General features: G+C 46.0%; 1 protein-coding gene across 2 annotated transcripts in view; it reads left to right on the forward strand.

Moving 5' to 3' along the window:
- The window catches only part of DHTKD1 (dehydrogenase E1 and transketolase domain containing 1), a 72,403-nt gene that overhangs the window by 20,222 nt on the left and 39,501 nt on the right, over positions 1-12,680 (forward strand). For both annotated transcript variants that reach the window (XM_044276749.1, XM_044276750.1), the window contains exons 4-6: positions 2,633-2,827; positions 3,870-4,139; positions 6,773-6,944. In XM_044276749.1, the coding sequence (XP_044132684.1) occupies positions 2,633-2,827; positions 3,870-4,139; positions 6,773-6,944 (637 nt within the window). The remainder of the gene's footprint in view (positions 1-2,632; positions 2,828-3,869; positions 4,140-6,772; positions 6,945-12,680) is intronic.

A 12,680-nucleotide genomic window follows, 5' to 3' on the forward strand; every position in this document is an offset into this window, starting at 1 on the left:
ACGGACACGGCAATACCCAATATGTCTGTTTTTTTCTTCAAATTTTTTATTATTTGTTTTGCAATTTTGTGTGTTTTTTTTATTTAGGATTTTTTTTATTATAAAAAACGTATATTTTTTTTTACTTTTTTATGTCCCACTCTGGGACTTCAACTTCTGGGGTCTGATTCCCTCTGCAATGCATTACAATACATCTTGTATTGTAATGCATTGGCTGTCAGCTTTTAGGCCTCATGCACACGACCGTTGTGTGCATCCGTGGCCGTTGTGCCGTTTTCCGTTTTTTTTCACGGACCCATTGACTTTCAATGGGTCCGTGGAAAAATCGGAAAATGCACCGTTTGGCAGCCGCATCCGTGAGCCGTGTTTCCTGGCCGTGAAAAAAATATGACCTGTCCTATTTTTTTCACGGCCAACGGTTCACGGGCCCATTCAAGTCAATGGGTCCGTGAAAGAACACGGATGCACACAAGATTGGCATCCGTGTCCGTGATCCGTGGCCGTAGGTTTTAGTTTCATACAGACGGATCCGAAGATCCGTCTGCATAAAAGCTTTTTCAGAGCTGAGTTTTCACTTCGTGAAAACTCAGATCCGACAGTATATTCTAACACAGAGGCGTTCCCATGGTGATGGGACGCTTCTAGTTAGAATACACTACAAACTGTGTACAAGACTGCCCCCTGCTGCCTGGCAGCACCCGATCTCTTACAGGGGGATATGATAGTACAATTAACCCCATCATATCCCCCTGTAAGAGATCAGGGCTGCCAGGCAGCAGGGGGCAGACCCCCCCCTCCCCAGTTTGAATATCATTGTGCGGCCCCCCCTCCCCTGTTGTTAACTCGTTGGTGGCCAGTGTGCGCACCCCCCTCCCTCCCTCCCTCTATTGTTTTAATACATTGGGGCCAGTGTGCGCGCGCCCCCCAACCCCCCCTCCCTCCCTCTATTGTTTTAATACATTGGGGCCAGTGTGCGCACCCCCCCCTCCCCAGCCCCCCCCCCCCCCCCCCGATCATCGGTGGCAGCGGAGTAGAAGATTTTCATACTTACCTGGCTGCTGGCTGCTGCGATGTCTGCGTCCGGCCGGGAGCTCCTCCTACTGGTAAGTGACAGGTCTGTGCGGCGCATTGCTGTCACTTACCAGTAGGAGGAGCTCCCGGCCGGACGCAGACATCGCAGCAGCCAGCAGCCAGGTAAGTATGAAAATCTTCTACTCCGCTGCCACCGATGATGATTACAATGGGGGGAGGGAGGGGGGGGGGGGGGTTGGGGGGGTGCGCACACTGGCCCCAATGTATTAAAACAATAGAGGGAGGGAGGGGGGGTTGGGGGGGCACGCGCACAATGGCCCCAATGTATTAAAACAATAGAGGGAGGGAGGGGGGGTTGGGGGCGCGCGCACACTGGCCCCAATGTATTAAAACAATAGAGGGAGGGAGGGAGGGGGGTGCGCACACTGGCCACCAACGAGTTAACAACAGGGGAGGGGGGGCCCACTGGCCACCAATGAGTTAAAAACAGGGGGGGGGGGGGGTCTGCCCCCTGCTGCCTGGCAGCACCTGCCAGGCAGCAGGGGGCAGTCATGTACACAGTTTTTTTGTATATTCTAACCTGAAGCGTCTCCATCACCATGGGAACGCCTCTGTGTTAGAATATACTGTCGGAAATGAGTTTCACGATGTAGCTCATATCCGACAGTATATTCTAACATAGAGGCGTTCCCATGGTGATGGGGACGCTACAAGTTAAAATATACCATCGGATTGGAGAAAACTCCAATCCGATGGTATAACAGAACTCCAGACTTTACATTGAAAGTCAATGGGGACGGATCCGTTTGAAATGGCACCATATTGTGTCAACATCAAACGGATCCGTCCCCATTGACTTGCATTGTAATTCAGGACGGATCCGTTTGGCTCCGCACGGCCAGGCGGACACCAAAATGACTTTTTTTTCATGTCCGTGGATCCTCCAAAAATCAAGGAAGACCCACGGACGGAAAAACGGTCACGGATCACGGACCCACGGACCCCGTTTTTGCGGGCCGTGAAAAAAAACTGTCGTGTGCATGAGGCCTTATGCTGACAGCCTGCCTGTGAGACCCAGCCTAAGGGCTGGATCTCGCAGGCTTCCGTAGAAGGCAAGCTCCGATGCCTATGGAAGGCATCGGGCTTGCCTTCTCTGCTATCGGGTTCCTGCCACTGCAGCGCGGGGACCCGATGGAGATGCGGAGGGCACCCGTACCATCCGCAAACCCTCTGCATGCCGCGGTCATCTTTGACCAGGGCATACAAGGTGTTAATACGCCGGCATATGCAGTATGGCGGAGGTCCTTAAGGGGTGAAATAATTTTCCACTGTGCTGTTTCTGAGGGTGTGTGACGTAGTGGGAAAGGGCACGGGTAAAGTTTCGGCACCGTGTGATAACATTTTAGCACAAAGTAACTCAACAACAAAAGTGTGTCTCCAAGCACTAATTGTATCATCCATAGTGAACCACTGTAATAAATTTGACACATCTTTATACTTCCTTACTGACCAGATTCATAAATCTGCCCCATTGTCTTTTTCTGTAATGTTTTTTTATTTTATTTTATGTGTTCCTTATTTTTTCATGTCTTTTTCACAGGAATTTGATCATTTTTTGGCTACTAAATTTTCAACTGTAAAACGATATGGAGGAGAGGGCGCAGAAAGCATGATGGGTTTCTTCCATGAGATGTTTAAAGTGTGTTCTTTCAGTGGTGTCACCGATGTGATTATAGGAATGCCACACAGAGGGCGGCTTAACCTTCTCACTGGGCTTCTCCAATTCCCACCTGAGGTAATAGTTAAATGTTCAGTATTTGGTATGAGTTGTAGGATTTTAATTTGTTTAATATGCACTAATCTCTTTCGGCTGTATTACTCAGAAAGCAACCTAGGCACATGTCTGTGGTCCAGTATGTTTAGGGAAGGTCTGTGAATGACCTCTTATTGGCATAAGCACCATAATAGTAAGTTTAGGACTGGCAAGACACATATGAATGTATGTGCTGCTTTATTTACTTTTGACATTTTTGGATAAGTAGTTAAAGGGGTTGTCCCACAAAAAATATTCTATAGTTTTCAAACCAGCACCTGGATCTGAATACTTTTGCAATTGCATGTAATTAAAATGTATCTGTATAGCGCCACCTCTTTTGTTTTTTTCACTGAGATTGTCATAGACTATATGATGTCTGATTTTAATGTTTTACATTAGTCACGGGATATCCCCTTTTAATTTTTTTAAAATTGCAAGTGGAGATTCTGAACCCACATTGCTCCCAATGTTTGGGGTTCAAGATTTAGTAACCGACTCGCACAACTTGAGCAGATAGGACAACATGAGCGTAGGTTGACTTATTTAGGGCTCATGCACATGACGGTAATTTTGTATCCGATACACATTTTTTGCAGATTGCACACGGACCACTTCATTTTAATGGGTCCGCAAAAAAACGCACTGCACAGAGATGTCATCTATGAGCTCTCCACTTTCCTGTGTCCATTCTGCAAACAGATAGAACATGTCCAACTCTTGTTTGCAAAATGTGGACCACGGAGGAACCATTGAATTCAATGGATCTGCAAAAAACATAGAAGTTATGCAGATTTCTCGGGCTGCATAACTGATACGATTGTGTGCATGAGGCCTTACTCTGGAGCAGCAACAGGAACGTGGCTGAAGGACAAAAGTCTAATTTAGGAATCTAATAGATAAAGCTTAAGAGAAAAAATGCTCGTCCTCACTTTTACCTTTGCACCAATTTTGAGAAGTATTCCCCAACTTATTTTTTTCCACGTTATCACTTAGTAAACATTCTGAAACTTTTTATTTGCAGCTAATGTTTCGGAAAATGCGTGGCTTAAGCGAGTTCCCAGAAACCTCCCCAGCAATAGGCGATGTTCTCTCCCATTTGACTTCGACAGTTGATTTGGATTTTGGATCAGATAAGGCTCTTCATGTCACACTGTTACCAAATCCTTCACACTTGGAAGCAATTAACCCGGTCGCTGTTGGCAAAGCTCGTGGAAGGCAACAATCTTTGTCGGAAGGAGACTACTCTCCAGATAGCTGTGCACAACCTGGTGACCAAGTTGTATGTCTTCAGGTAAATGGAAATGTATGAATTATAGCTATGCAATGTAATAGTTCTAAATTACATGGTAACCTGATATCACTAAGTTACATGATCATAATGCTTAATTCTCCTTGACGTATAATTGCAATATTATTATTTTTTTTTGTTACTCTTAGCCTAGATGGTAACTGGAGGAGTTCAGTTTTTTTGTAACGGACAGCTCGAGATATGATTAATTCTGCCGGCATCAATATATACAGTGGTGCAGTCAGCCACCATTACAGTTACAAATTTGCGAAGTTATATAGCTGTGCTTGGGCAGGAGGTTTCGCTAGGAACTATAACAACTAGATTGTATAAGGCTGGTTTCACACGGGCGTGACGGATTTGATCCGGATACGTTCAGGGTGCGTTCAGTGAAAATGCTGCGATTTTGGCACTAAAACAAGTCAGTTTTGTCTGCGATTGCTTTTAGTTGTTCAGTTTTTTCCGCGCCCGTGCAATGCGTTTTGATGCGTTTTTCACGCGCGTGATAAAAAACTGAAGGTTTACAAACAGCGTCTCTTAGCAACCATCAGTGAAAAACGCATCGCACCCGCACTTGCTTGCGGATGCAATGCGTTTTTCACGCAGCCCCATTCACTTCTATGGGGCCTGTCCTGAGTTACAAATGCAGAATATAGAACATGCTGCGATTTCAAAGCATTCCAGAAGTGATGCATGGCACCCGCGCGGAAATCACGCTCGTGTGAAAGGGACCTAATAAAGTAAGAAATAAGGACGGCTCACTTAGTTACAAATTAACACATTATAAAATCCAACAGATGCAGAGTGCACTAATAGCCTATTACCAACAGACAAAATATATTCAGTAAGAAGCAAATGTAATATAAGGCTGTCAAGGCATGGACTGGAACCAATAAAATTATTTAATGAGGACAGTACATAACCTATACCAGTGATGGCGAACCATTTAGAGACCAAGTGCCCAAACTGCAACCCGAAACCCCCTTTTTTAGGGCAAAATGCCAACACAACAATTTACCCTGAATACTACAGTCCAGTATAGTGTATCTTCCATGTACTTTATCATTTAGCTATAATAGCCTGTCTGCATTCAATGCGCTGCCTGTGCTGTTCATAGTGCGCCCTGCGCTGAATGAATGGCAGGAAAAGTCTAAGGTATATTGGTACACCATAGACTTTTTACAGGGTGTGAGTGCCCACAGAGAGGGCTCTGAGTGCCGCCTCTGACACCAATGCCATAGGTTTGCCACCTATGAGAAAAAAGAAAAAGAAAAAGAAAATGTACCAGTCCAAAAAAATTAATGAAAGTAAACTTGCTGCAGGTCTAGCAGCTAGAAATACAATAATGGGAGATCAATCATATACTGAACAATATAACATCCATTTCCTATAATAAAGGGGTATTCCAGTTATAGAAAGTTATGCCCTATTCACAGGATAGGGGATAACTATCAGATCGAAGGGAGTCCTACTGCAGGGGCCCCCCTGAAATGGACGGAGCGGCTGGTAGGAAAAACACGCTGTAGCGCCATTTATTTCTGTGAGAGCGCCAGAGATAGCACCACTATATTCTGACTCCATAACTTTTTATATCTACAGAGCTTTTTGAAGACTTTTTGCAGGGCGATCTGTATTTTTAATTGATACCAATTTGGGGTGTGTTTGACTTTTTGATCAATTTTTATTCAGTGTTTTATTTTAATTTTATTTTTTAACATTTACATCTCCCTTTTTTTTAAAAAAATTTAAATGAGGAAAGGTGGTAATTAGCATTTTTGTATATTACGGATTTTATTTTTATTTTTTACATTTATTTTTAGTCTTCCTAGAGGACATGAACATGCAATTGTCTGATTGCTTATTCCATAGACTGCAATTATTTACCATTGCAGCCTATGGGAGAATCACTATGTTCCTAAAGGGAGTCTTTCACCTAAAATGACGATTATACACCACAAACCTCATGATATCCATTACATTCTTACCTTTCATATTGCTGTCCATCGCCTATTTTCTCTTGAAAACGCTTTTATTCCATATGCTAATTAGGTTCTGAAGGTGCTCAGGAGCGGCGTTTATTCGGCCTTCAAAACCTAATTAGCATATGGAATAAAAGCGTTTTTAAGAGACAATAGGCAATGGACCGCAATATGAAAGGTAAGATTATAATATGGGGAATGTAATGGATATCATGATGTTTGTGGTGTATAATGGTCATTTTAGGTGAAAGACTCCCTTTAAGCCCTGCTACAGAGCACAGCGCAGTGCAGACCACCTGAGGGGATAAAAAAAAGTCTGTGATTGTCATAATTACCAGTCACTGACTCTGCCAATGTCTCTTGTGTAAAACAACAGGATCTTGGCAGTTATGGTACCCACTTAGCTGAGCCGGGGGGGGGTGCAAACTTTAAAGACCTGATATCAGCCGTACATGTATTGCAGATGTTGGGAATAAAGTATATTACAAAATGTTTGACATCCCTGTCCCTACACTAGATTATTAATAAACTAAAACGACAGTTACACTTTAACAGTGAATTTCATGGTGACAGATTTCCTTTAAGAATTTACTAAACTGATTAATTTGGTTGGAAATAGAATGTTTACTACACAGTTTCTTCATTTGTCTCTTTAAGGTTCATGGTGATGCTTCTTTTTCTGGTCAAGGCATCGTTGCTGAGACTTTTACGATTTCAAGCCTACCTCATTACCGAATTGGAGGAAGCATTCATTTAATAGTAAATAATCAGTTAGGGTATACTACCCCATCAGATCGTGGTAGATCTTCATTGTATAGCAGTGATATCGGTAAGTGTCCAACCCTTGAGAGTATTGTAAAATTTAATTTGAGGGAAGTCTCTTGTTTTTCATATCAAGTTTCATATCACTAGAAACCAGGGGTGGATCGGCAACTTAATGGTCCTGTAAAAACCTAAAAGTGGCCTCAATGTTGTAGGTGGGTCAAATTTGACAGAAGGAGGGGCAATACAAGTAGATGGGACCAATACAAGTTGGAATGGGCAGTAATACCATAGTGCAGCACAGAAAATACCATCCCAAAAAAACAAATACCACATTGCAGCACAAAAATCTCCCCAGAAGCTGTCCTTCCATGGTGGTCATCAACAGCTGCCACGTTCTGTCCTTCTCCTCCAAATGTCTCTAAGATATGGAGCTTAGGAGGTAAGATGTGTACCACAGCACAAAGCCAGCCCTACCTTTAGCATGCTTCCTGGGCTTCCTGTATAATGACCCCTATAGTGCCCCCAGTAGTGTGTACCTGGCCAGTAGCAGTGAAGAGAGCTCTGGTGGCCCTGTGGGGCATTGGCCCACCGGGAAAATTCCCTGTAGGGTATATTTCCGGTCCGCCCCTGATAGAAACCCTTCTGCATTAAAATGTATGATTGTTGAATATACTTTATGAAGTTTTGCTAAGCTGATTGAATATGATAACATGACGCTTAATTTCACCTGAATTACACATGGGATAGGGCTTTATCATGGTCAGATCACAAAACACAGATTGAGGTTTAATAAATGGGAATCAAACTTTTAGTAACTAGTGTGAGGCAGTGACAGGCCTCACATATGAAGGAAGGTATGTATCTCCCAGAATGGTGCAGGAAACCTATTAAGGAGATATATTATGGTTTGCTGTGGTGCGCCTGAGACGTGCCACCAAGGTACCCAGCCTTGGTGGAGTGGAAGCCAGAAGCTAGAGTGTCCACTAAGATAGATAGTGGACACTGTTGATACCTAGTATAGCTGTTAATGGCTAATACGGGCCTGGCTTTTACTGGGAGTAAGCAAAAAGCTGGGTGCGTGCTTATTCCCCACTATCCACTCCGAGGTTTATATGTGGGCTATGTCCATGATTGCGTTTAAAAGTCAGCAACGTGAGGCAGGGTGTGTCTGTTATGTGAGAGGCTGCAGCTTACACCCTCCAAGGCATGTGTGAAGCAAACACTAGCATGTGGACCCCGAGACTGCTTGACTTTATTTTGGATGACATGAATTGATTACTTGCCCCGGCTGAACTGAACTATAAGTTGGCTGGAACAAGCAATAAACTGTATTGAAGTGACTTTGTTGTATCCCTGCCTGTCTTTAAAACTAGTCATATGAGCTGTGGGGTTCGCTCTGGTAGATTGGGTAAGCGGGCGCAGTACAGAGGCAAAATACAAGTTCTTAACTCAAAACTTCAGTGTCTATTCACACTTGAGGCAATTGAACAAAACAGCACGTAACTTTGCAGTCTTGGTATTAATTCACACACTATGGAAAGGTCATATAACACAAGTCACCTTGCTGGCAGTTCTGCCTCCAGTAGTCCACAGCAGGCTTTAGGGGGCCTGTTTCCCCAGCGTGTGGCTCTCAGCCCTCCAGACATCTCAGCTGAGCCCAGCTGCCTATTTAAGGACAGCCAGGTGCTGCCAAAAACCCAGACCGGCACTTAGACTCCAGTCCGGTATTTGACCTCACCTGGCTAGAAACCAGCCCAGCCACACATGCTGGGAGGAAAATGCCTGCCTTGCCAGACACAACCCCTAACTGTGTCGCATACCCCTCCCCCTGAGGGGGTGGACACACGCCAGACAATGCACCCAGGATAGGGCATACGTGTTTCCCTGCAACTGGCCTGCTCTGTGTTCTACCGAGAACTTAAAGTTCTGCAGAGACAAAAATCATCTGGTGACCCGGGCATTCCTGTCTTTGGCCTGGCTCATCCACTTGAGAGGGGAGCGGTCGTCACCAGGCGGAACTTTCTCCCCCAACAAATAGTAGTGGAGAAACTCTAGTGCCCACTTGATAGCCAGGCACGCTCTCTCCACTATACTGTACCTGGTTTCAGATGGGGTGAGCTTGCGGCTTAAGAAGATAACAGGATGCTCCTCCCCATTGACTTCCTGAGACTGTACAGCACCGAGGCCTACTTCGGAGGCATCAGTTTGTACCACAAACTCCCTCTTGAAGTTGGGCGTAACCAAAACCTGTCAATGGCGCGGCTAGAGTAGCAAAGTAGGGAACAAACCTCATGTAATAGCCCACCATTACCAGGAATTACTTTATTTGCGTAGTGCTGACAGGTTGGGTCCAATTCCGTATCGCCTCTATTTTGTTCACTTGAGGTTTGATGACTCCGTGCCCAAGGACATACCCCAGGTACTTATTCTCTTCTAACCCTATCGCACATTTTTTGGGGTTAGCTGTTAGGCCAGCTTTCCGAAGGGAGTCCACTACAGCCTGCACTTTGGGTAGGTGACTTTCCCAGTCAGTACTGTGGATGACAATATCGTCCAGGTAAGCCGAAGCGTACCGACAATGTGGTCGAATCACAATGTCCATTAGTCACTAATAAGTGGCGGGTGCGCCATGCAGACAAAAGGGTAAGAAGAACTTATATTGATACAGCCCCTCAGGCGTGATGAAGGCAGTCTTCTCTTTGGCAGCCTCCGTTAAGGGCACCTGCCAGTACCCTTTTGTGAGGTCCAAAATACAAAAATACCGAGCTTGCCGATTATAGACCCGACTCTGGGCTCGCTGAGCTGCCTCCATATGTTCCCTAACAAAAGGCAACACTGTCTCTATCCGATCTTGCATCTGGGTAACGTACTCAATGACACTTTTATGTGGAGTGGGTTCTTGTTCCCACGCCTCTTTGGCCATGTCCAAGAGACCGCAAGGGTGTCTGCCATATAGCAGTTTGAAGGGCGAGAACTCAGTAGAGGCCTGAGGTACCTCTCGCATTGCGAACATGAGATAGGGCAGAAGGAGGTCCCAGTCCTTCCCATCTTTAGACACTACCTTTTTCAACATATTTTTGTAATGTTTGGTTAAACTGTTCTACCAGATCGTCCGTTTGCGAATGGTAAACAGACGTCAGTAGTTGTTTTATGTGCAGCAACTTACAGAGTTCACTCATCACCTTGGACATAAAAGGGGTCCCTTGGTCGGTCAGAACCTCTTTAGGCAGTCCTACTCTGGAAAACATCTCCATTAACTCCTTAGCTATGAGTTTGGCTGAGGTATGTTGCAGTGGCACCGCCTCCGGGTACCGAGTGGTGTAGTCTAGAATAACTAAGATGTGTTGATACCCTCTGGCGGACTTCGGTTCTGGGCCTATAAGGTCCATAGCTATTAGTTCAAAAGGTACTTCGATAATCGGGAGAGGTACTAGGGGACTACGGAAATATGGCTGGGGGCTAGTTATCTGGCAGGTCGGGCAAGACTTACAAAACTCTTCCACTTCTTTTGAATATGCTGGACCAGTAAAACCACTGTAGAATCCGATCCTGAGTTTTCTGTAGCCCCAGGTGACCCTTGAGAACGTGTTGGTGGGCTAGATCTAACACAAGCTTGCGATAAACCTTGGGGACCACCAACTATTCAATAGGCTCACCCCATAGTTGGTTTACCCGATACAACAAATCCTGATGGGGAAACACTGACTCTGCCCCAGATTGTTGTGGTTCACCATCTACCATTAACACATTTTCCCAGGCGCGGGATAGGGTTGGGTCCCGACCTTGGGCGATACCAAAATTATCCCCGGAGACATTGAGGTCTGCTAGATCAGGACCCGGCGGCAAGTCCTCCATGTCTCCCACCATCACACTTAGCGGGGTTGTCTCCCCCTCTTCCACCAAAGTGGCGGTCAACCCTACCGCTGGCCCTTTGGTCTCAGGTTCCCAGGGTTCTGGTCTCCCCCCTGAGCTGGGCCACTCTGCTAGGGTTACCCCTGTCTCATGGGTATCAGTCACTCTCATAGCAGGCCACAGTGTCGGGAAGCCCGGGAAGTCTCTCACTATTATAAGTTCGTAGTGTAAATTTAGGGCAACTGCCACTTTCTTGAGTCCATCTGCCAGCCCTTGTGGTTAGAAAAACCAGGGCGGTGGGATAGTCTTTTAAGTCTCCATGGATGCACATGACCCCGACTTTCCGGCCAGTATACTCAGCTGACTGTACCAGGGGAACCCTTACTAGGGACTCCAGACTCCCTGAGTCCAGCAGAGCCTCTGCTGGAGTGCCTCCTACATCCACCTGGCACAGGTGGTTTAGGGTTTTTGGGGTACCTGCTGCACACAATTTCCTGGTATATAGCGACTGACGGTAGCCATATTTAATATCAATATTTAATATCCATTGATTCCACCTGATGGGCACAGTCAGCTCTTACATGGCCCGGCTCCTGACACCGCCAGGAGACTATCGGAGCCAGGTCCGTAGAGGGTACACCCCGGGCGGGTTTGGTTGGTACAGGTCGCCAGGTCTGGGATGGAGATTTACGGGGTTTGACTGCCCCCTTCCCAAAAGAACCCCATGTAACAGTCTTAGTACACTCGTAGCGCTCCACCAGGTCCACCATTTCTAGGGCGTTGCCAGGAGACACCTGGCCGATCCAGTGCGAGAGAGGGGGTGGCAGAGCCCTCTAGAACATATCAGCCAATAGTCTATCCAGCATAGCCGTGGGACTCTGCACGTCAGGCTGTAGCCACTTTTGCAAAAGGTAGAGTAAGTCATAATACTGGGTCCTCGTAGGCTCAGACGGCTTAAACCCCCACTGATGTACCCGCTGGGCCTGGACCAACACATTCACCCCCAATCTTGCCAAAATCTCACCCTTCACTATTCGGTAGTCGGCCGCTTGATAGTCCGGCAAGTCAAAATACACCCGCTGGGAATCTGATGCCAGGAATGGAGCGACGACCTCAGCCCACTGGTCACGGGGTAGCTTTTCCCTGATGACCACTTTTTCGTACACGGACTACTTTCTGGGCATCATGGATGCTCGGGGTTACATCACGTGTTGTAGCAGCAACTGGTTAGTCTCCTGCTTTATTAGCCTTGCGTTCCTGCAGTTTTGTCTCTCGCTGCTGAAGATTGGCCTCCATGAGGGCCTTCACAACAGCCTCCAATTTGTCGTGGGGCACTGGCTGTAATACAGCTAATGTACGACCTACAAACGTGCCTGAAAAATGCAGAAACCAAAAATATCTGCATTCACGCTAGCCTCTTGCCTGCATCCTCCACCAATTGTGGGGGTTCGCCCTGGTAGATAGGGTAAGCCGGCGGGCGCAGTACAGAGGCAAAATACAAGTTAGGTAAATTTTCTGTGGATCACTTCAGCTGGACAAGATGGAACAGGTGCTCTTGGTCTAAGTGGCCCACCCGGCCACAAACAATGGTAATAATATAGAGAAAATAGACCAGGCACTCTATATATGTAGCCAAGACGAGATAATATAAAATCAAATGGAAAAAGATAGCTACGTAATAGGTCTTTGGCAAAAAATAGTTTGCAGCAATAACAAATGTTACATATAGTATGACAGCAATGTACAATGTGACAATTTTAGCAACAATAGCACATGAATGCAACAATGTGGCAGTTAGTAGCAGAAGTGAAAGTTCAAACTGCAATCCAGTGGTAGCAATTAGAGTTGAGCGAACACCTGGATGTTCGGGTTCGAGAAGTTCGGCCGAACATCCCGGAAATGTTCGGGTTCGGGATCCGAACCCGATCCGAACTTCGTCCCGAACCCG

Source organism: Bufo gargarizans, chromosome 2, assembly GCF_014858855.1.
Source record: "Bufo gargarizans isolate SCDJY-AF-19 chromosome 2, ASM1485885v1, whole genome shotgun sequence".
Lineage (NCBI taxonomy): Eukaryota > Metazoa > Chordata > Amphibia > Anura > Bufonidae > Bufo > Bufo gargarizans.